The 25255-nt window shown below is 42.3% G+C and overlaps 1 protein-coding gene across 5 annotated transcripts in view; it reads left to right on the forward strand.

Moving 5' to 3' along the window:
• Positions 1–25255, forward strand: part of MARCHF3 (membrane associated ring-CH-type finger 3) — a 61369-nt gene that overhangs the window by 26709 nt on the left and 9405 nt on the right. The window contains exons 3-5 of one of the 5 annotated variants that reach the window (XM_066569648.1): positions 10062–10189; positions 11797–12056; positions 13970–14177. In XM_066569648.1, coding sequence (XP_066425745.1) covers positions 11803–12056; positions 13970–14177 — 462 coding nt within the window. In that variant the 5' untranslated portion in view covers positions 10062–10189; positions 11797–11802. Of the gene's footprint in view, positions 1–10061; positions 10190–11633; positions 12057–13969; positions 14178–25255 lie in introns of those variants that run through there. The other 4 variants (XM_066569647.1, XM_066569650.1, XM_066569651.1 and 1 more) reach the window with 4 other exon arrangements.

The raw sequence follows: 25255 nt of genomic DNA on the forward strand, positions 1-25255 counted from the left end.
ACAAGGTGTAATTTCTTCCTGACCTGACAGGCTGCTAAACCTTGGGATGCCATTAAACTGGTAATGAAGTGCCATGCTAAAAATAGCATTTCTGCTTTCTTTCTGCTTGCCAAAACCAGCAGAATCATCTGTATACTCAATTTACCCCTGTGTGTGAGACATCTCTGCGTGGAGGCCTCCAGGGGGGAGGAGGAGTGTCATCTTTCCTCTGTCACACAGAGCAGAGCTCTGTGCTCATCAGGTGCCAAACAGGCAGGCAGAGTTGGGAGCTGGGCATTTTTGGGTTTGCTCACCAGGCCTGGATTATCCCGAAATGTGCTTTGAAGGTCCTGAGCATCAGCTGAACCAAGGGAAGCGTTCCTCGTGGAAAATGGGGTGTGCGGGGTTATTCTATTAAATAGCAGAGGATCCTCAAACTTTACATTTCATGGGCTGTGTAAATGTAAATTGCCATTGATTAAGAGGTGCAGCTGGAGTACATAGCTAGAGCTGGTTTTTTAGGGCTGGTAAAGTTTCCATTTTTAGGTTCCATTGGTGATTGCTTCCACCTAAATTCTCCTCAATTGCTGTAGCAGCCATTGCACCACAAGTGTCAAGAAGGAAGGTGAGTGAGTAGATTCTAGAAATCTCCACAGCCCTACGGTGAGATAAAGCTGTCTGACCCTAAAAGGTTAAAGTAGTGGAGAGGACAGAGACCCACAAAACCCTGCGGTTTGTAAGGCAGAAATCAATCAAGAGTTTGTGGAAAACCTGCATCCTAAACTTCCAGCAGGGTTTTCCTTTTCACCTGCCTCAGCAGCAGGAAGGCAAGTCTTGGAGGAGAAATCTTTTAGTTGCTTCTTTACTAAGAAAAAAAAAGTTTTTTGGAAGATGAAGTAGGCTGGTAAAACACATTGCTGAAAGCAAATAAGTGTTTCACCAGCCTACTTCAAGTGTTTTATCTTATTAAAACACTTACTAAGTGTTTTATCTTACTTTTTACTTCTGGCTGTTCACAACATCTCCAGGAACCCCAGAATTTTGCAGCCCCAGGGTAAAACTTGGAGATGTTTAATTACTTTGCCCTTTGGCAACAGCTAACTTCACACAGATTCTTCTGCAACAGAGCCAAAGTGCTCAGCCAAGCTTTAGAACTTCCACACTTCTGGATGATTTTTGTGCCATCAGTGATGTCTTAGGATGTGCACGGTGGCACAAAGACGCGCAAACATTTTGATGAGGTACAAGTGAATCTTTAATAAGATTCTGCTTTAAAAAGTGTGGTTGAAGGAAAATCACAACCATCATGTTCTCAGGCCTCGTGGGACTTGGTGCTTGGGGCAGCTCCAGGGATATCAGCCTGGGGAAGGGGAGATTTCAGGGGGAGCCAATTGTGACCATTGTGATGCAGAAGGGAGGCTGCAGGAAAGATGGAGGCTGTTTGTAAGGGTCTGTAAGTGACAGGACAAGGGTTAATGGCTTCAAACTAACAGAGAGTAGGTTTAAATCAGATATTAGGGAGAAATTCTTCCCTGGAAGGGTGGGCAGGCCCTGGAATAGAATTCCCAGAGCAGCTGGGGCTGCCCCTGGATCCCTGGCAGTGCCCAAGGCCAGGTTGGACACTGGGGCTTGGAGCAGCCTGGGACAGTGGGAGGTGACCCTGCCATGGCAGAGCTGGCACTGGATGGGATTTAAGGTCCTTCCCAACCCAAACCATCCCCTGATTCTGATACACAAACTCCACCAAGCAGCATTAATACAGTGCTTCATAGATGTGGTTTCATGTTTCTGGGTTACACACACTCAGCTTCTTAAAAAGGATTAGTAATTCTCTGGTAGTGAAAACAAATAGCAGAGCTTGCTAAATGGCACTATAGAAATCTGTGACATGTCTTGCAGGTCCAATTACACAATAGTATATATTTTTAGCATCAGTCTGACTCACTGCTGCTCTGCAAAGTTCTAATAGTCCTATACCAAGCTTGTCTTGGGTATGCAAACAAAGCTGCATGTCAGGGTTGATTTCAGAAGAAGTCACAATGACACACAGAGCAAAATCCCAGCTGAGATCAGCTCAAACCCACTCCAGGCTTCCACTGACTTTATTTCTCATAGGAATAAGGCTAATACCTACTTCATTTCTAACTCTTGTTATTTCTCTTGTTGATATTTCTCTCAGATTTGATAAGGACAATAATGTTGTCCAACAAAATTTTACCTCTGCCACTTTGATTTAGTTCTGTCTTGTAGTTTTGATTCACTAGTGCAGCATTTCAGTAATTTGCTTGAAGATTACTGAAGAGAAATTGAATTTTCTGTGCTTCATTTTGCAGCAATAACTTTTCCTTTCCATGTCTGCATGTCAGATCTGATTTGTTTGACCAGTGCCAACTTCGTGTGACAATGACTAAAAGCATTCTTGGTGTGCTTGTTACTGGAAAGGAAATGGAGCTGTTCAGTCCCCACAGCATATAGTTTTATGTAACACATCACAAACCCATGTAAAACCAGCTACTGTAGGGAATTATCACTGATTTTAATTAACTCACAGTATCCCCGTGTGTTTGTCTCATTCTGGACTGCAGTGCAAGTCTCGGAGTTTGATGAGAAACTCTTCCCCTCCTCCCAAACTGAAGTTCAGAGGGAAATCTTTATGTAAATATTGCAGAAACCCATGGAGTCCACACTTTGCTCCTGCTGAGAGAAATGACTGATATGGGAACAGGGAGGGTTTATCTTCCCATGTGAAGGAAAATGCAGCAAGAATATTTTTAGCTGCTTTTGACTGAAGGGTAAAAAGGGAAAAGGGAGAGGAATAGACCTGGGTTTGGAGGCATGTTGCTTTTTAAAGTGTTTTCCTCTTTCTCAAACAAGATGTTTGGAAGACTAATTTCCCCCATTGCTAAACATCAAACACTCAGCTGCCGCTGCCAGCTGAAACACAACAAGATAAAATCATGCTAAGTAAATTCTCTTCGGGGAAGGAAAGTGCCTTGTTGGATGGCACCTCCAGAAACACCTGGGGTGATCCCACAGCCAGAGAACAACTGAAAGCACATATTCCACGTGTAAATATATTAGTTGGGGACATGCTTTGCAAAGCATCACACAGAAGCCAAGTTTCGTGTATTTGCAGACTGCCATCCAGGTGATTCATTGCTGAATAAAACATGAGAATTTAATCCACCCCATGGGGTTTTTCAGTCTTGTTGTAGAAGTGACAGACACAGGGCCTAGGAAAGAAGAAAAATATCTTCTGATTGCACTTGGTGCATGTAGGCTTCAGTGCAGAGCACCAGACAAGTTTTTTAGTAATGCAGGTACCTTGCAGACAGTGAGACGTTTGGGATGCATCACATGGAAAGCTGAGAAGTCCTCTGTGGAGGAACTAAGTATTAAATTTTTATGCAGGTGAAGACTAAGGAAGAAAAGAAATTAATATGAAGGTACCAGAACGATTTCAGGTTAAATTACAATGCATCCAAACCGAGGTATGCAGGGTATGATAATAATCTTTGCTTCAAAACTGGAGTCTTAAGGACAAGTTGTGCTCATTGAGCTTCTAATGAAGCTTTTCTCAGATGCAAGACCGATGCAGCCAATATTGCCGAACTCTGGAATTAAAACATAAAGCTATTAAAAAGAGAAATGTTTTCAATTTTCTACTTACTTTAATTTGAAAGTGGGTTTAGTATCTTTTCTAAGTTTCATTCACTGAGCTGTTTTGCCATCAATAGTCAGGAGTATAAATGCAATAATTGTAATAGGATCATATTCGTGTGCAGTATCGACTGCAGGACCTGGGAGAATGAAATATACTAAAATCAGTCAAATAATTAACTTAGCAATGATGAACAGAAGAATTAGCATTTTTCTTAAGCTGTCTGTAGAATTACCATGACCACATTTCTCCAAGCGTCCCCCGTAAGTAGTTCAAAACATTTTGCTTTTTTGCTGTCTCTTTTTGGCCCGCAGTTATCAAGCTCTTGCCTCCATCACCTGCCGGCACCCTCTGTGCTCTCTGTTGCTCAGACTCTTCTGCAAACAAATTTCTTGGTCACAGCTCCAAAACCTGTGTGGATTTGGCCACTGTGAGCCAGGTAAAACCATAATTTAACCATAATTTAAGAGTTATTTGTCAAAGAGTTAATTTACACAAGATTTACATGAAATGGAGTTTGTCACCAAACCCTCAGGTATTAACTATTTACACCATTTGCAGTTTAAATGAGTAATTTTCAGCTTGGCCTTACCTGGCCAGGAGAAATCAGTTGGATTCAGCTGATATTTACCCGTGTGAGCAAAAAAAAAAAGAAGCCAAATTATGGATTTTTTACATGGGGCAGGGCAATGATCTGTGTGACGCTGGTGGCCCTCCTTTCAGCCTTGCAGTGGAAATGGGGAGAGCTATTTTTAAATGTGAAAACGTGGCCTTGGGAGTACACAAATATTTAACTTTTGAGCTGTTTTCCCCTGAGCTCCATCCCACAACTGTGGGACAGTAGCTCTGAGTCCAGCCTAAATGTGGGGAAGGTCAATAGGGACAGTTCCATCAAGTGCAGCACATTTGGATCAGATCTGACTCCATTTTCCCTCCTAGGACCTTGTATTTAAGAAAGGCTTCAAGACTTTATATTTGACAGAAACACTGGTTCCTCACACTGTCTCCGTTCTCCCCATCTGCTGAAGGAATAGTTGAAAACATCGAGGTGTAATTTCTGTTCAAATTTTTGGTGCTGTGTGAGTCTCAGGGGGTGGGGTGAGCATCCTGCACTCTCAGATTTTGCTCTTTCTGACAAGAAGAACAAGCAGCAGGAATGAAGCACCTAAATGGAGCAGAGGTCAGAGTGCAGAGGCACTGGATGATGAACGTCCATTTAGTGCAGATATCCTCTGCACCAAAACTGCAAAAAAAAAAAAATTTGGAAATTGCAAAAGACAGGTTTTCTGATGAAATCCGAGGTGCTTGCAGAGAATTTGGCTGAAAGTTTTGCAGTTCCCATGATGAAGGAAGTGCTTTGTCAGTAAAACACAGTGTGTGCAAAAAAATACTGTCACTCTCCAGGACAAAGTGATTTTTAGAGATGAAGCCTGGCTTTAAGGGCTGACATGGAGTTCTTCGTCCTTTGACAGCTGTTGAGAGCAAATTAAATTCTCATTTTTCACGTTTTAGGCCAAGTAATGCTTGACTCATTTGTATAAGGTGACCTAATTTGGAAGAGGAAAGAGAATCCAGAGCTTTCCGGTGCAAAAAACCCCAAACTTCTGGGCCTTTTAATATGCAATCTTTGAGTATATAAGCAGATACTAATTCTTTCACTGCATTTTGGTGCCTAAGTGTGGAAACAATTGTGGTTTACACCATTTTCTGGGGTATAAGAAGGAATTTTGTGGACAGGAAATAGGGGAATGGGGGTCTGAAGCAGATGTGGCAATGAAAAAAAGGAAATTTAGGAACACATGTAAGTGCCTTTGTAACCTGTGAGGAAAGACATTTCTGCTAGAAAAAAACTAGTACAAGGAAAGAAAGCATACATATTTCCTTATACCTTGGGGAAAAAGAAACCCTATTTCCAGATCAGTTGTAAACTGAATTTGTGTCTTCTGTTTTTTGGGGTTTTTTTCTTATTTATGCAAGGCTAAAATGCCAACACCACAAGTACTTCTAGTATTTATTGTCATCTGAAAACTTTCATTTCAACAACCAACAAAAGGATACAAATCTAAGCAAATAACCCAAGTTAGTGGCTGTGCAGGCATGTAAAGCAATTTATTAAAAAGTTCACATTGCCAAGAAGGGAGTCTATTGCTCTCATGGAAAGTGGTTCAAGGTTCAGTTCCTAACAGAATAACAATGATTCATGGGTGGGCACTGAAGTTTTAAATGCATGGTCAGACTCTTAAGGACTACTTATGCTGAACTGCTTTGTGCTGCTGCCTCAAATGAGCACTCAGTTTTTCTGATGTTCTTGTTTATAAAATTGCGCTTTGAATGCAGCCTACAGTGTGGCAGCTTTTAAAAGCCCCTGCAGCTCTCTGCAGTCAGACCAGATGAATGGGAAATGCTGTTTACAGCTTTGAAAAATTAGTAAAACTCGGGCTGAAACAGAGTAAAATTACCCAACGTCATCTGTGTTTGTGCTGTGCTACTTTCTGTGTGTCGAAACGCCTTGACTTGAAATCTGCCCTCCTCCTCTGGGGAACAATTGCCACATCTTCCTCTTGCACCTTTCAGTGGTCTCTCAGAGCTCCTTAAAAGGGGGTGTGTGATGCAGCAAACTGGATGCTCTTGACCAAAATAAAATTTTCTCCAGCCTTCTTCTCCTGCCAGCGTGTCCCAGCACTGCCATGCCCTCTCTCACTGATGCCTTTAGAGCTCCAAAATGAACAGGTCAGGCAGCATTTTTTTTTTTTTTTAATTTTTTTTTTTTATTTTTTTTATTTCCTCTCCTTGTGCTGAGCCACATGTCATTATCAAATATAGGAATTGGTCTTCTCAATTTAGAGAGATTAATTTTTTTACTCTGGGGGACTTGGGGTGTGTTGTGGTGCTTCAGCTGGAATTCCCAGTTACTGCACCAACTTTTTCACTCAATCTTTGTGTGTTTGAAACCAGAAGGGCAGCCTTGAAGCTCTGTGGTGGATCCAAGAAACATTTCAAACTATTCCAGATGTGAGCGTCCAAGAAAGAACATGCATAAAAGTCGATTTTTTTACACTAAAATAGGATTTTCAGGTGTCCCAGGGGTTCTTTCTTTTTAATAAGTGATCTGTGCATTCCACCTTCACAGTACCCTGCCTTGTTTGTTAGCAGGTAAAAATCCAGGAGGTTCCAGAGTGCTCTGGAGTGGAGAATTTTGGTTCTTCTTCTGCATTTTCTTTTGTGGGAAGGGGAAAGAGGGATCACCCAGCAGCTGTGTGTGATCCAGTGAGTGCAGTGCCTGTTTCGGTCTCTGGGCCATCCTGAAGGGTGGCATAAAATTATTGCCTAAGCTTCAGTGAGGGAAAGGTGAGTTCCTGTTCCCCTTTTCTAGAAACAAAGGTAACACTTGAGCCGGTGGAGAGCACTGGAACACCTTTTTCACCCAGCCTCTGACAGCTGCATTGCTGACAAAAACATTTTGAGATTTTGAAACGTTTATTTAAAACATTTATTTATTACTTAGAATGCAGCAATTTGCATTCTGAGCAGCCAGCCAGGATTGATAGCAGAAAAGAAGGAGGGAGATTCCCCTCCATGATTTGCACCATTCTTCCAGCTTGCAGTGAGGTGGAAAATTCTATCTGTGCTCCAGATCTTCTGACCTGTCCCAGGTAAAAAACTGTCCCTGGGGCCCAAAAATCTGGAGTGAACTGCACCAAATTATGTGAAATTACATAAATAGTATAAATAAATAAATAAGTAAATAAATAAATAATAACAATCAATATATGAATAATATAAATTATTATATTATTATAATAGTATTTAATATAATAATATATATTATAGTATAATATTATAATATCATTATAATATTATACTATAATTATATATTTTTATATAATTTTATAGACCTATATATAATTCTAATATTATAACATAGGATAATATTATAGTAATATTAATATAAATAGAAATAAATAATAAATAAACAAAAACACATCTCTGAAAGCTTCTGAAAACTGGAGGGCAATTTTTTGGTTGTTTGGGATTGTTGTTGTTGGTGGTGGTTTTTTATTTTTTGGGATTTTTAAAAATTATTTCTCTGTGTGGGTATGTATTTGGGATTTTTCTGCTGGTGTGGGTTTTTTTTGGTTTTTGTTTGGTTTGTTGTTGTTGTTACAATTATTATTAATATTAGCATCAGTATTTTGGCTGTTTTTTAAAAATAACCCAGTATTTCTTGGGAAAATGTCTCCAGATGGGATGCTGGTGGTTTTTCACGCATATTTTTGAGTGTTGAAGCTGATTGATGCAAGCTCATGTCACATTTCTTGAAATTAAGAGGGTGAACTCGTGGGAACATGGAATAAGAAAGGTGAAAGGGTTTCCAAGTTTGAAACCATGACTGAGAGGTGGAATAAGAGCTATTCTTAGCAGAGGTGCTGAAAGCAAAAAAATGAAAAAAAAAAGGAAAAGGGAGCAACTCCACGAGTATTTGTTCGACATTTGCAACCCACTGCTTGAAGTGTAAAGATCATTTTGGCTTGTGTCAATCCCAGCCAGTCACAGCTCCAGCAGGAAAGCAGCACTGCCTTAAAAAAAGCTCGGCTGTGATGATTTAACTCGTCACCCTGGTGCTGCTTTGTGGGTCTCCGAACTGGGGTGAGCTCACGCACAGACAGAGAGAGCGCGACAAGGATTCCAGCTGCGTTCCAGGTCTGCAGATGGGTTTGCCTTTAAATTCCATTTCAGGGCAGCAGTTCTGGTTTTTTCTTCTTATTTGGGTGCAACTCAATTGGAATGGCAGTGCCTTGCTCACTGGCACTTGGTGAGCCTTGTGGGCTCTTTGGTCCAGAAGTTATAAATCTCTTAAATAGGAATAAACCATCCCGTAAATTATTAAGGGGCAGAGGATGTCTTCTGCACTTGAATCTTCTACCTAGCTTCAACAAGCCCTCAGATACTTTCCTTGAGTTTATTGGTTGGTTTGTCATTGTTTTTACACTTACTGCATAAAGAAAATACCTGCAACACCTTTACTTTTACTCTGATACCCATAAACCCATATACATACATACATACATATATATACATAATAATGTGTGTGTGTATATATATATATTTTTATATATAAATATATATATAAAAATTATATATATATATACATACATATATATATATATATATATATAAAAGTTAAAAACTACAGCTAGTGAAACATAGAAAAGAAAAAACAGAGAGCTACCTACTACCATACATTCATCATGCCAAATTCAGCCACTTTTCTCAGAATTTTCTGGTGTCTGGAATAAATATTGATATTCTGTCTTCCCCAATGTAATATCATTTCTCTTCATAAATACCAGCTAAACACATCTTCCTGGTTTTGTTCTTTATTTTTCTCTTTTATTGAGGCATTTTTGACAGTTTTCCACTTGTTTCAGGTGAAAAACTTCAAGACATAGTACATACATATGGTAAATACTCACTTTGGGGGTTTATGGCTGTAAAAATTTACAGTTCCCTAATGCCAGCTTTAATTTAGGATTTGCTTAGGATCTCTGTGCTTCTCAGGACAACTAATCTCCATTATTTACCATGGGGTTCAGTATTAAAGCACACATCATTTAATTCTATAATTGTATCACTTTTCAGGCACATGCACTGATTTTGTGTGAAAATGGTTCTTCTGAATTCAGAAAAATGTGTTGTAACTTTCAACATCCTTTTAAAAAAAGGAGAAAGTGATTACCTGAACCTTCCTTCTTTTTTTAAAAAAAAGTAGAAAGGGATTACCTGTATCTGCTCTGCCAAAGTGGGATATCAATGCAGTGCTGTAGGCAGAAATTTGAATTAACATTCCTGAGATACAGCCAGATAATTTCCTGTGTGCTTTAAAGCTTTGCATTTAGTTGCATCTTCTGATGCTCCAAACTCATCAAGTGACTGAGGGATGTGTTTGTAAAGGCCTCGATGGCCGTTATATATGAAATTATAAAACCACTGTTGTACTTAATGGGGTCAGTGAAGCAATCAGGATAAAAATACATAATTCTGCAGCATGAGTCTGTAAGCATGATACTTCTTAGGCTTTTTAAGTTTAATGAAGCAGCTACTCAGCATCTGAACGTTCTTGTTAAACAGTCTCAGCATGGATTTTAAAACTAAAACTGAACACCATGGTCTCCTTGGAGAGTCTGTGGCTCTTATTCTCTTGAAATGTCTGCATCTTTTATATGTTAATGGTTTTGACATCAGCCATTTGCTTCATTTTCATTGTAAATGAGGCCCAGAGTCCAATTCCCTGCCCCATTCCCTGGACACTCTCTGCCCTGTAAGCTGTCTCATCAGCCTCCAGCTCTTTCCCTGGGGGATGTGTGGTCTGAAAACAGCTGAAGTCATCCTGCAAAAAAAACCCCCTATTTTCCTATTTTAGATGCCTTTCTAAGAATATGAGTCCCTGTGTGAAAACTTGTGTGGTGCAAGTGGGTCCAGCATCCGCACCAGTCCTCACGTGGCCCAAAATCTTACTGCCAAGGCCATCCCTTCAGGGGGCTTCCAAAGGTTGGTGCTGCTCTTCCTCAAATCCAGCAGAGTCAAATCACAGGGTTTCACCTAAATCCTTGGAGAAACACCCCTGTTTGGAGGGTTTTGTTCATGTTTGGTTTTTAAAGATTCTTCTCAGCTGCAGTGCTGACGCTATACAGCTGTGGTGAGTGATGCAGAACACTTTTTTTTGAGGGGGAAACTCCTGGTTTTAACATGGGAATATCAGCGTTGTAACCTGCAAGTTTTACACAGGACTGCAGCCAACTGTCCCAGGGTGTGCTAGGGAATCTTCTCACCCTTTTACAGAGGGATTAACCCACCCTGTGTGTGTGTTTTTGGTGCCTGACCCAAAGGGCAGGGACAAAGCCTGGTGGAGCCCTCCAGGGCAAGCACACCCAGCCAGGAGCATCCATCCCACCAAGGCATCAGGAATTTACACAGTCAGCCTTCTTCTGGTTGGGATCCAAAATGCAGGGCACTCTCAGAACTTTAGCCTGTAAGCCAAAGCTTAGAATTAAACACAGGATTTGATCTGAGACCTCGGAAAAGGCTCCCAAACTGAGGTGCTAGAAGTGAGAATGTGGATTTATAGTTTAGAGCAGACACCCGTTAAGTGGAAGAAAGTTTAGAGTTTTAGAGTTAAAGATATAAAAATTAAAGTAGTTACAAAGGTAAACAGGAAGTTTAGAATGCAGTGCTGTAGGTTTGTGTGTCATTACATGATTGGCTAAGGAAGCTTACACAGTGACATGGGTCCATAAGACGAAATATTTAAGGATTGGGTCAAAACCATAAATATCCTTGTTGGCAGTGTTTTATTGGTCAGAAACTCCTTAAAAGGTCTTGTAATTAGGGGTCTTGTAACCTTCTGAACCATGGGGTGAAGATGTGAGCAGAATTCACCCTTCCTACCTATGCAGAAGATAAGAACAATAAATCACATCATCAAAACCAACTCAGAAGTCCTGTCTCAAATTCCTTACACAATTCCCCACAAGTGGATTATCACACTTGTTCCCAGCACAACCCTTCCTTCCCATTTGCCAGGTGTGAAAGCACTGTGCAAAACACTCACAGTGATGTGAGAGACAGCAAAGCAGAGGAGGGAGGCACAGGCAGGCTGTGATTTCTGCCTCACCTTGTGGCATAAATTACTGCTTTGCAGGCTATGATTAAGCAGGTTTGTGTGACTAAAACCCTGTACAGGATTAATTGCCAGGTCTGTGCTCTGCTGTGGGTTGGTGATAGAAGACACTAAGCAGCATGGAAGTGTTTTCAAAGGGGATTTGAAGCCAATCAACCATTTTCACCTCCAGCACATAACTTTCCCCCTTGGCGGACAGTGGCAGCCTTTAAATTTGAAAGTGCACAGACTGTATATACCTTTGAAACCTTTGGAGGGGGAGTGACAAAAGCTTCAGCCTCTCTGTTTATCACTCATGACTTTAGGAGTCTGCAGAGAGAAGAAGACAAGGTTGCTGCCTTGCTGCTTGTGGGATGTGCAGGCTGTTTTTTCTGTGACACCCAATACTGCAAACCCCCTTTCCCTGCTCAGTGGGCTCTGGAAACCTGGGGTGGGCACTGAGGGATGCTCCTTCTCATGCCTGCTGTTGGTCAGACAGGGAGGGATGTGCCCCACAGCACCTCCCTGTCCCCATTCCTGCCTAGATGGGGACCTGCTGCCCAGCGCCATGAGGACCAACCGCTGCAGCCACCTGCCTGGAGTGCCTCCAGATCACCCACACCCTCCAGCCCCTGATGGAAAGAGCCTGCCTGGCAGCAGCGGGGGCCTCGCCACCACCTGTCCCCAGTATGTCATGCAGGTGTCCTCCAAGGATGGGCAGCTGCTCTCGTCTGTGGTGCGGACCCTGGCCGTGCAGAGGTATGTGGGGGGAAGAGGGAGGGACAGGCCCCTTCCCATGTGGTGCGTGGTTAAACCCCCATTCCATCGCCACAAGGATCATGCTGCAGAAGGCATCATGCTTTTTAAATGCTTCACCAGCCCCTGGTGTGCTGAGCAGCCATACAAGCTGTTTCTAGCACCAGTGTTGCAGCTTCTGTCATTGTCCGAGGGATTGACCTTTCTTTTTGCTGCTGGTTTAGAGAGGCGGATTAGAGGTGAAATATATTGTTAATCTATGCCTTTGAAGCGTGCTTCAGGCTGGCTTTGTTCTCATTAGAAGCAAGGAAGGGTATTCTGATGTGCTTGGCCTTATCCAGACTTGATGCTTGGGTCAAAATTAAGTTTGTCTTTGCTGGTGGTGAGCTGGAAAGGCTTCATGGATCTTAAAGCAGTGCAGAAGAAATACCCACCTGCAGCCCCACAGCAGGGATGTGTTTGGCACACATCTCTTTGTATCCCTCTTTGACCTGCCTGTGGGCTGCCCCAAAGAGAGGGAAACCCTTTCCAGGGAGAGGAGGTTTCGGCCTTCATGTGCTTTTTTCTGAAGTCGTGGCCCTGCCTTTGGGGGCTACAGGGAAAGGTGATGATCTTTCCGCAGTCCTTTACTGTTGGCCAGTGAAAACAACATTTATGTATCAAAAAGGACAACCCCCGTGGCAGGGAGGAATGATGAGGACACTTCCAGCTTATCAGAAGGCTAATTAATTACTTTATTATACTATATTATATTATATTTATTATATTATATTACATTACATCTAAACTGAATCTGCTAAGCACTCAACTCTGCACACAACTGCACTCTAATTCCACAAAATTTCGTGACTGTCAGCCGACAGTCCCAACACACAACACACTTGGCCCTGATAGGCCAAGGAAACAAACCACCATCACTTTGGGTAAACAATCTCCATATTGCATTCTACTTTGGCACAAACACAGGCACAGCAAATGAGATAAGAATTGTTTCGCCTTTCTCTAAGCTTCAGAGAATGTGAAACCCAGAAATATTCTTGGGAAGAATTGTGCTCCTCTCTGTGAGGAAAAATGGGACTACATTTATGTCAGAGGATCACCAAGAAGTGCCCAGCTGAGGCAGATTTACAACCTCCCTGATGCACTTTGGGATTCCCTGAGGCGGCTGCACTGCTGCTTTGTGAAGAGCTGGGAAATACAAAATACAGAAGAACCTGGTGTTCTGCCTCTCATCTGCCACTCTGATGTTTTTCACTCTAAACTTTCTCCCCACACCTAATAAAATAGGCATTTTAAGCAAGAAAAGCAAAATGCCTTAAATCATTAGCCCACCAGCTTGGATTGCTAATTAGAGGGCAAAGCAATGCAAATATTTCTAGCTTACGACAGAGAAGCCTCATGTTGGGAGCCACTGGATGTGTTTGTCCTGGTTCAGGGCAAATTTTTGAAAGACCCCCCGAAGGGGCTCCTCTAGGAAAGCAGTTCACAACAAAGAAGCCCCATGTTGGGTGCTACTGGATGTATTTGTCCTGGTTCAGGGCAGATTTTGGAGAGAACTCCTCAAAAGGGCTCCTCTAGGAAAGCAGTTCATGACAGAGAAGCCACTGGATGTATTTTTCCTCATTCAGGGCAAATTTTTGAAACACCCCTGAGGGAGCTCCTCTAGGAAAGCAGTTCACAACAGAGAAGCCCCACGTTGGGCGCCACTGGATGTATTTTTCCTCGTTCAGGGCAGATTTCAGAGAGAACCCCCAAAGGGGCTCATCCAGGAAAGCAGTTCATGACAGAGAAGACGCATGTTGGGCGCCACTGGATGTATTTGTCCTGGTTCAGGGCAAATTCAATTGGCCCCTCCCTCCAACCAGTCACCACAACCCTCCAGCCCTGACCAGCATTTTTCTCTCCCTGTCCTGCAGCAGCCCCTTCAATGACCGGCCCATCTGCAGGATCTGCCACGAGGGCAGCAGCCACGAGGAGCTGCTGTCCCCCTGTGAGTGCACGGGGACCTTGGGGACCATTCACCGCAGCTGCCTGGAGCGCTGGCTGTCCTCCTCCAACACCAGCTACTGTGAGCTCTGCCACTTCAGGTTTGCAGTGGAGCGCAAGCCCAGGCCACTGGTGGAGGTCAGTGCAACCCTGAAATCTTCATTTTGGCTGGAAAGAAATCCTGCCTGCTTCCGTGCAGGCATCACAAAGGCTCTGTGGTTGCAGTGGGATTTGGCAATGTGAGGTGGGAGCTCAGGGAAAAGGTGGGATGGGGCAGAACCCCTGGTTTTGGAGGGAATCAAAACCAAATCTTTAGGATCAGTGGGTTTGCTCACTGCAAACCTGAGTGGTGGGTTTTTTGCAGCAAATTCCTGGGATGCCAGCCAGCTTGGCTGAGAGTGGAAGAGAGGTAAGTTGAAGTTTCTGTGGAATGTGGCGGAAGTCTCTGGACTCAACATATTAAACATAGGTCAGAAATTTATTTATTTCTTCTTGCTTTTGAGAGGTAACAATCTTAGGAGCCTTGGAAACCCAGTTTACCTGTCAAGCCCACAAGAAGGAATGGTTCTTGATGAGTATCTGGCATGTTTAGACATTTGTGAGTCACCTTTTGGCCCTTTCTTGCCTATGTGCCAGACTCAAAAATGAATTGGACAAATTGTTTCTCCTTTATCAATGACAATTCAGTTTTTGCCAACTATAGATAGAAGCTTCATTAAGTTTTCCAGGTTTTAGGGTATTTTTGGTTCTCAGGAAAAGAAAAGAAATTAAAACAAGTTCAATCTCTTGACCCTGCTAATGACCTTTTCCTTTCCTTATTTTGTTTTGGGAAAATGTGGAGCAAAGTTAGGGTTTCTTTAGTAATTAAAAGTGAAATACAAGCAATATTTTGGCAAAATGAATGAGAAGAAGTATTTGGTACCTGTTGGTGACACAGACGCCTATATGCAGAGTTTGGGTTCAGGATAAAATGTCTTTCCTGTGCATCTTAATTGTTCCTTTAAACTGTGTCAGAACTGGTGGAAGGAGGTACAGTATTAAAAATGGGTAGGGGGGAAGCAGCATTTTGTTTTCCTCCTGCTCACAGAGAAGAGGACACAGGACAGAACTCACTGGGAGGTGGGTCAGGGGATGAGCAGTTCAACACTACCAAAATCACTTTAACTGAGATAGGCATGCACATTTTGTGTCTGAGCCTAGGGATATCTTCCTTCTTCCTCAGGATCCCCCCACAAAAGGAATATGACATGGCATTTAGCACAAGTTCTGCACCCAGAGCAGGTCCTGGCCAGCTGGGTTTGGCTCCCTCTGGGTTGCTTCTGGATCCCCTCTCAATCTTTGATGCAAGAATATAAATGATATAAAAATGATGCCATTCTGAATCTGCCCTCTGAGAAGAAAGATAAGCGATGCTGAGGCATCACAGTTTGATTTTACATCCCAGCTTCTGGAGGTTGTTCCCTTTGTGATGGCTCCTGGTGAGGCTTGTGCTGCACAAAGTGGATGTGGTGCTGGCCAGAGCCGCTGATGATGGAAGGAGCTGAAAGCAAAGCTGACCCTGCCCAGGATGGGGCACTGTGGTTGCTTGGTTGTTCCCTGATGAAATTAGGCTTCTTTTTGGCAAAAGCACTAATAAGTAGTAGAAGCAGCAGCGATGATATTTAGAGTAATAATGGTAAACCTGCCAGTTGTTTCTATTTGCTGAGGACAAATGAAAACCCTGAGCAAGAACATTTTTGAAACATAGTGAAGTTTTTTTTATCTTTATTCATTATTTTCTGACTTCTCAGCTTAGACCCACAGTATTTTAGTGCAGAAATCAACAACTGGGTGCAGTTGCAGGAAAGGTCATAAAAACCCCCAGTCCTTTGTGATCTTATAAAGGGAATATGTTTTCAGTTTAGAAGGAAAATGAAGATGTACTTTCAAAGCTGAGAGCAGAAGAGAAAAAGAGTAACTAAAATGAGCTGTATGCCAGGAGGAAAATTAGGCAGAAAGATAATCAAACTCCTTGATTTCTGTCAGTGTAATTTAAGTTTATCCTGGACATTTCTACTTATTTAATACACAGCACTTTGAAACGCAGAGACCTCCCCATGCAAATAATAAATAAATAAAAATAAATTGCAGCAAAAATCTGAAACTTCCTAAAGCAGGACAAAAGCAGATGCAAGTTGCCAGATTCCCTCATCTTCTGTGTCCTAAAAGCATCTTCCTGCCTGTCTCTCTGTTACCCAGAGCGTGAGGACATGGCAGGACATTTACCAGGTGCAGTAGAACGTTTCCTCACAAAACCCCCGCTGTAAAATTTGGGTGAATGACAATCCAAAGTGGCCACCTGCTTTTAACACCACAAGGAGTGTAAGTTTTGGGGTGGGATGTCAAAGTTCTCTTCATTTAGCAGTGAGGTGATTAGTTCTCCAAAGATTCCCCTGACCTAGATAATGGGAAGAGTAAATGGTCCTCCTCTCACTGGAGGTGAGTGATGAGTTTTACCGATGCACTTCAGTAGGTCAAGAGGGGCCATTGTGCTCATAAAGTGATTTAAAGGGCACAGACTTTAAAAACCTACCCAGTAACTCCTCAACAGGCCCTGTCTCACAGAGTGAATGCATCCCATTCAGGGGTCAGTGACAGGTAGTGAAGAGGTGCTCAAAGCAATCAGTCACCATATTGATCTTTTCTGCAAGAAGTCTTCCACCAAGAGGGGGGAAAAATGTATTTCTGACTATTCCAAAATGTATTATACTCTTTTTCAAAGGGCCAAAAAAAGGACACAAAAAAACCCCCCAAAACCCCCCAAAACCTCAAAAAAAACAACAAAAAAAAACCACCCCAAAAAACAAAAACCAAACCCCCTAAAAAAATCCCCAAAAAACCTCCCAAAAACAACAGCAACAAAAAAAAAAAACCAAAAAAACCCAAAAAAACCCCAAAAAACCCCCCAAGACACAAAACCAACAAAACACAAAGCCAAACTAAAACAAAACAAAACCAAACAGACACCAGAAACTCCACCAAAAAAGCCCCCCCAAAAAAACAACAAAACAACCCCAACAAAACAAAAAAAAAATAACCATGCTATTATGTTTTCTCCTCATCCCTTCACTAGATTGATCACTGTCTCCTGGTGGCTTAGGCACGGGTGTGGAAGAAATCTGTTTCAGAGGGAAACAAATTGAGGCACTTTCCTAGTTTTATCTAGAAATGTCATATGTGAATTTAGGAGAGGCTGCAGCAGCAGTGAGATTGAAATGGAACAAGTGGTGTGGCTGGTGGCTCAGCCAAATTCCTTCCTCCCTCTGTCCATCCTTATGGAAGCAGCAGAGGAGTTGACCAGACACAGCTCTGTGCTTCTGCTTTGTCTCTGCCACAGGATGTGTATTTTTGTCTGAGGGAGAATCTTCTCCCTGGAAATGCACAATTTGATGCCCAAAACCCAGCCAGAGCAGCAGGCAATGGTGGTGCAGCCTGTCAGGCAGATCCAGCCCCTCAACAATGAATTTGTGATGCTTCTTGGTTCATTTCTTTTTCTGAACTCACATTATTCTCCCCCCCCAAAAAAAAATTGTGTTTCCACACTGGGAATGTGAATCAGGCACTATGGTGGTGATTAAAACCCTACTTCAGCATTCACAATGGTGCAGAATTCAGTGAAAGGAGTCAAGGTCTGAACCCACCCCTTCCACGCCCTGACAGGAAAGAGAAGGAAAGGAAAGAGAAATCCATAATATGGTGGCTGATATGCACAGAGCTGATATTCCTTGTGACAAGCCAGCCAAGCACCTCAAAACCAGCGCAGTGAAATCTCAAACTGCAGTAATTCGATTTCTGACTTTTATGGACCTTCCAGTTCTATATAAGCTGCCTTTTTAATGCAGCCAATCCACAGGAAAAAAAAAATCTGCATTAGGAATGTGTGGTATTATTCATGTGGCAGCTTTTGCTGTGTTTCAGCATAAAGATTAGTCAAGCTTTATGTAAGTATTATGTATCATCTTCATTTTCAATTTCCACATTGCATCTGTGTTGCTTCCACTTGGCTCAGTGCAGAAGCAGGCGCGAAATGCAGCAGTACAAACATATTTATGTGCAATAATAAAATGTTAGGGAACAGCCAGCTACAAAATAAAAATGGTATAAGAGTATTATGTGACCATATAAGTCAGGCTTGTATTGCTTGTAAGTTACTTACATGTTTTAAACCAGCCAGGATTTGGTATCTGTTGGTTCACTTTTTTTTTTTTTCTTCTGCAAACAAACAGAAAGCACTTAATTAACAATACAAAGCTCATGAGCAAAACAGCATGACTAGGAGAAAAAATAAAGTCACGATAATTACAGCAATATTGGGCAGAAATTAACTTCAGTTTTTCCCTGCTGTGTTGCTGGCTTTAGAGCCTACACGAGTAAGGTAAAATAAATTAAAAAACCCTCTTAAATGTACACCTATGCATGAAGTATTTTAGATGAGCTTACATTATAAATTAAAACCTCACGAAGCCTTACACTGAAATATGAATTCATTTCCTGTGCAAGACTTTGAGTCACGACATTTTTATCTGTTGGGATTATTTTTACTTATTTTTCCTCTCCACTGTTCAGTGAAGCAAGTCATTAGCATTAAATTACTGTAATGAACAGACACCAGATTTGCAGCAGGTAGTTTATAAAAGGATCACACCTCAAGCCAGAAGGAAAATAAATGGTTCATCAGCATAGTCACCTACCAGGAAAACTTTCATAAATCAAAGTTTGGAGGAACTGCAGCTGTCCATAAGCATATTAGGGCTGGGAGCAGATAATTAAGGTGTGTCTGTCCTCCTTCCTTTTTTGACCCAAAAAGGGCAGATTAAAAGGGCAAGGTGATAGAGACATTTTTGTACCTAGTTATCTTTGGCTGTGAAAATAATCCCCCTAAGACCAACTCACACAGGGATTTTTGGAAGCAGACATGTAGATTTTCAGTAGAAGTATGTCTGAGTTAAAGCTGGTATTAAAAAAAAAAAGTAATAAACTCCCCAGCATGGATTTAAAACCATAAACTCTCCAAGATCCCTTTTTTTAATCTATTTATTCCTAATGGAGTGAAATTCAGAGACCAAACCAGAATGCTCTTTCTCCTTTAAAGAGAAATTAGGTACCTGTTTTATGTTCCCTGCAGCAAGGATTTGCTACAGTGCACAAATCTTTCTTATAGTACTGGCAGCAAGAGTGCAAACAACAGCAACCTACTCCCCGTAAAAAAAAAAAAAAAAAAAAATTAAATTACTTGTCAGTGAACAGACTAGTTCAAACCATCACATCTGTAACTGCTCATCCCTAACTTTATAACAATCAAGGGCAAAAAATACTGGAGGAAATTTCCTGGGAGAAAGTAACTGAACAATCAGATTTGCTTCAATAATGAGCAAGATGGGGGAAAGATGCTGGAGTTTCCAAAGGCACAGCTTCTTCTGTTTCAGATAATGGGTTTGGTGACATTTCTTTGGACATCGTGGCCCTGTAAAATAGTCCTGAACTGCCCAGTTGTCATCTATCATCTCTGTCCTTCCTGCTGGCAGCATTTCCCAGCCCTGACAGGAGCCAGTCAAAGTTTACATTTTCTAGGAAAATTGAAGTGGTAAGATTTATTGCATCTGTCTTTATTTGTAGACCTATCGAGAATTTATTATCTATCATGTCTTTGCTTCCCATATATTTGAGTTTGTCGATCAGGACATGTACAATGTCTTGAAATAAGTTTTGCCAGTAGCAAATCTGCTTTGCTTTTATTTTAAAATGTGAAATGTGATTTTTGTTGATTTTCTTGAATGCATATATATTTGTCTGCCTAACTGGGAATACAGTCACTCAAAACAGAATGAGAGCATTGCAAATACAGATAGAAAGACACACAGCTTTTCCCATAGTTCCACAAAATCTTTTTTTTCTTGACACATCCTGAAATCTTTTAACTGATACAACCATCTCCAGAACTATTAATTAAAAGTAGCTAGTAGGAAAACAGAACAGCAGTGAGCCAGACTAATGTTAAAAAATTATACTATTATGTAATTGGACCTGCAAGACATGTCACAGATTTCTATAGTGCCATTTAGCAAGCTCTGCTATTTGTTTTCACTGCCAGAGAATTACTAATCCTTTTTTAGAAGCTGAGTGTGTGTAACCCAGAAACATGAAACCACATCTATGAAGCACTGTATTAATGCTGCTTGTGTATCAGAATCACTGAATGGTTTGGGCTGGAGAGGACCTTAAAGCCCATCCAGTGCCAGCTCTGCCATGGCAGGGTCACCTCCCACTGTCCCAGGCTGCTCCAAGCCCCATCCAACCTGGCCTGGAACATTTCCAGCAGTCCATGATCAAGTCCATCTCTCCCCAGTTTGGAAAGAAGGCTGTTCTGGGAGACTCTTTTTGCAGAAATCCAGGTAAATTATATCTGTAGCCCTTCCCTTGTCCACTGGTGTGGTCATCTCATCAAGAGAAGGCCATTGGGCTGGTCAGGCAGGGCTTGCCCCTAGTGAGGGATTTGGCTGCCCCAGATCCCCTCCCTGAGCTCCAGGAGCCTCAGCAGAGCTTCCAGAGGCTCTGTCCCATCACCTGCCCAGGCACAGAGGGGAATTCAGCTGGGTGTTCCCAAGCTCTTCCTTCCCACCCTTTTTGAAGACAGGTGCAATATTTCCCCCTTTTCAGCCACCTGGGGTCTCACCTGACTGCCAGGCATTCCCGGGGCCATGGACAGTGCTTGGCAGCTCCTCCAGCCAATTCCCTGGGGACCCTGGGCTCCATCCCATCAGGTGCCACAGAGCTGAGCATTTCCAGGCTCCTCAGCTGGCCCTGAGCAGGATCTTTCCTCCCAGGGCAGAGCCTGCGCTCCCCAGGGCCCATCCTGCTCTCCATCCACCTGGAGGGCTGGGAGGAGAGGCTCCCTTTGGAGGCTGGGGCAGGAAAGCTGTTGGGTACCTCAGGCTGCTCCCCATCCCTGTCACCTGTCTGCCAGTGCTGTTTGGAGTGGGGGAAACACCCCCTGTGACCTTCCTGTTGTGTTTAATGAGGCTCTAGAATGTCCTGGTACTCTTCCTGTTTCCAGGTTCAGTGCCAGCTTCACCTTGGCCCTCCTGAGCCCAACCCTCCACAACCTCTTAGAGGATTTAATCTCTGGACTCTTCCCGGGTCACCTGTCCTTGCTTTCACAGCCTTGTGCATTTATTTGCTTCTTTCCTTTGTCCAGCAGGTCCTCACTCTCCTATGCTGGTCTCTTGCCTTCCCTACAAGACACCAGCATAGGACCTGCCTTCCCAATTTCTTGCTCCCGTTTTTCAGCTGGCAAATGACCCAAGGTCTAAATTGAAAACTGAGTTGTGGTGTGACAGCAACCACAGCCTGTGGTGATCTCCTCACACTGAGGAACCAACTCTAGCTGTCTGTGTAGCTGTCTGTTCTGTGATTTACCCTTTCTAGAAAACAAAACAAAACAAAAATTAAAGTTTTATCATACACCATCCTTACAGTGGAAAATGTAATCCTTCCCCTTTCAGAAGCACGCAGAATAATGCAAAATTTATTTGCTGTTTCAAAAAGAAGCCTTGGCTCATTGAGACATCCACATTTAAAATATTTCCTGCACTTTGAGTCAAAATAGGGATCAAACTTAAATAAGAGCAGACTCATTTGCAAAGAGGCCATGATATTGGCACAATAACATTACAGAGATCAAATAATTTTTATTCCAACTCTCAAATACACTCTTTGGGACCAAAGAAACATCTCTGTGAGCTGTCACCATGGCCTTTCTAAAGGCACCTACTAAAGACAATATGACTGTGCCAGTAACAGAATGTTTGATATAAGGAAGAGACCAAAAAACTGGAGCATAAATATTTTTTTCTGCCAAAAAAGTAACTGTCAAATGTTTGTTTTCCTTGGCAAAATATTAACCTAGGAAAGTTTCAAGTCACCCAAAATCTTTCATGACACTGAAAACAAGCATATATATCATTCTAGTCTGGGATATTTTATTTTTTAGTTACATGTAGTTAAGCCAGTTTTCAAAACATTTCGCTGAAAAATGTTAAAATGGATATTTCAAGTAAAAATAGTGTCAGAAAAAAAAAATTGCTCAGATGCAGTATTTGGGGATGGGCAATGAATGGGAGGAGGAGAAGCAAGAAATGGTCTTCCTGATCTTTAAAAACGTTCTTCATTCCAGAGAACTATTCTTTGAAAGAAAGAAAGAAAGAATGTCAGCCTTTTTCTGCTTAAAGCCCAAGGCAAAATGCTCCCATTGGTGGCAGAAACCAGAAAACACAGTAATTTCCATCACTTCAGCTTGTGTACAGCCTGCTTCCACCAGGACTCACTGCTGAGCCATCAGCGTGAAAACGACAAAATGAACTGATGAGTTCTGATGTGCAACGAGCTATTTTTGGCTCAAAGGACAATGCACTTAGGGGAGATAATTCCTTCCTCTACGCCCAGCTTCGTGGTGTGACTCCAGAAATGTTTGAAATCACTTCTCCAAGAAAAACGAACTGAACCAGAAGGGGCTCTCCAGCAGAAACAGATGGTAGCCTTAGGACCTGATCAGGAAAAACACTGCGCACACACTTTGCTTTTACATTTGTGAGTCATCTAATTGGAGTTAGACCTGCAGAAATGAGTACTTCCAGGGCCTGGCCTTTGGCAGTGGTGAGGCAGCTCAGAATGGTGGAGGTGTTTTACAGCAGCGCTCTGCTGGCAGCTCATTTTGGTTAGGGTAGATAAATTCAGGGAGCCTGAGCCTCTCCAGCTGTTCTGGTCCTTGGCTGCTGCTTGCTCCAATGATTTCCTCCTCCAATTTCAGCCCTGCTTCGTGAAGTGACTGCAGCAAATCTTTCTGTGCGTGGGGTGGAAGAGCCCCAGGTGTGTTCACAGTGTTTTGTCAAGTCGAATGCAGTGCATCAAAAATCTCTTTCAGTATGCAAGCAAGCTCCTTCTCAGAACTTTGTCAGCTTTTAGTCTAAGCTGCTCTTCTTGGGAGGCTGCTCCAGGGTAGGATCCTCTAAAGGATGGGGATTTTTTTTTTTCTGATTCTTATGCTAAATTTATTTGGGGGCAACAATTATCCATCTATTCTTAAGCCAACCTTGTCCCTCACCTTAAGCAGCACTTTAACTTCACTGATGGCACCCTTCAGCTCTCCCTTCTGGCTTTCCCCAAGATGCCTTTAGAGAGTGACTTTGTTGAGATAAGTGTTAACTCCCATCTCTCTGAGGTGCTGGATTATCAAAGGGTTTCTTGGCTTGTCTCAGTCACGGGCCAAGATTGGGTTTTGCATCAGGTGCTGTGCTTAAAGCTCTTGAAATAATTTTTGCTGCCATAGCTGAAGTCATTTCATGTCTTGTTACTCCAGCTCCAGTTACCTGTGGATCAGGAACAGGGAACACTGATCACTTTAAGATTTCACTTCACAAAAATCCAGGCAGGCCAGCATTTTACTTCAAACATGACCCTTTTTCTACCTCCTTTTTTTTTTTTTTTTTAATCCTTCCCCTGCTCCCCTAAATGGAAATTATCACTCTGAGAGTCTGGATTTATTGCAGATATAATTGGGCACACTGACACATTTTAATAGGACAGATTTCAGGGTGTCACAGTGCAGATCTGACAGCTTCATCTGGCCTTACATCTCGTTCTTGGCCAGCAGGGTAGTCCATACCATACTGCCACAGTAATTAATCAGCTCAGGGCTTTGTTAGGATCCCTGTGTGGGTATGAGTTGCACAAAAGGATCTGCTGACTTGGCTTTTTAGCTATAAAGTAACTTGACAGTGCCCATTCCATTCCCAAAACAAATGACTGAAACCTAGAAACAGAAGCAGATTTAGAAGCAGGTGTGCACTGCTTCAGGAGAAATATAAGTGCTGTGACTGAAATCTGTACAACCACTGAAATCGCTTAATCTTTGCTTCTGACTTATACTTCAGAGCTAGCTAATGAAATCCTTCCGGCTTTTTGAGGTTAGACTGTAGAATTGTGATGGCTTTATTTATTATTTAATACTACTCTTGCCTGTCACAGCCTCATCTAATATTTGAATTGCTTGGGTTTGACTCTTTGTTCGTGTGCCACAGGGCATCAGGAGCAGGCAGCCATCAGCCTGTGAAGCAGCTCCACACCTTTTTAATCTGCTCAAACTTTCAATCAGGTTTGATGGCACAGTGAGAAATGCTGTCCAAATTCATATGCACTGCACTGTGTGCAGTGACAGTCACAGGGCGGGGATAACAGCACATGCCTTGACTTTTGTGCTCCCTCCCTGCATTCCTGATGTTCTTCCTCCTTCCTCTGAACTGGGAACTACTTTTTGCACTACCTGAGTGGCACGGCTGCCAAAATTTTGAAGTCTGTCCTGGGAAAGTGGTGAACCCCTGCAATTACTGTTGAAGTCAAGGAGAAGTGTAAAAATACCCAGCATTTCTCTTCCAGGTCGCCTTTCAAACAAGTGCTTTTCACAAAACCTTTTTTTGGTTTTTGTGCAGTCTTTAAAACCTTTAAAAGCACAATCTCTGCTATCAGGTCCTTTCAGTTCCTCTTGTTTTCTTGGTGGTTTCAGGGACTCCTGGAAATTGCAGGGACTCCTGGAAATGGAAAACAAGGGGAAGGCTGCAATCAGTCTTTTCAGAAGCAACCAGATATAACCTGGAGCTGTTGTGCATAAACCCTCGGTGCTCTTTTTAAGTAAATGGATACAAAGCTCCAAGGAAAGTAGTGTGACACTTTTACTCGCTCTTTAGCTTTCCCTTTAAAGCTACAGTAAAAGAAAAAGGTGTTCAAATGTAAATGTGTGTCCACTTATTTTGCACAAGCTCTGCTGAAGAAAACTCTGCTTGCAGCTTTTTGCTGTTCTCCCCCTCATACTGATGGGATGGAGAGGTGAGGAAACGTCTGTGTTGGGCCTTAGCTGCTTCCTGGGGTAAACCACACCTGGTTACTATCTGTCCTGATCAAGGAGAGGAAAAAAACCAGTTTTGAGCCTCCCTCTTGAGCATCTTCCCTTACAACTTCTTGCCCACAGCAATACACAGCTGGTTTAAAGTGCTTTGCACTTCCTTAGCATTTCAGAAGTGTTCAAGCAAGTTAAAAGCCTACATCCTAAAAAAAAAAAAAAAAAAAAAAAAGAATGTATTTTTTGTATTGTAAATTCCTGAGTTGTACATGAGACAGGACTTCTA

The sequence above is a fragment of the Molothrus aeneus genome, chromosome Z (genome assembly GCF_037042795.1).
Source record: "Molothrus aeneus isolate 106 chromosome Z, BPBGC_Maene_1.0, whole genome shotgun sequence".
Lineage (NCBI taxonomy): Eukaryota > Metazoa > Chordata > Aves > Passeriformes > Icteridae > Molothrus > Molothrus aeneus.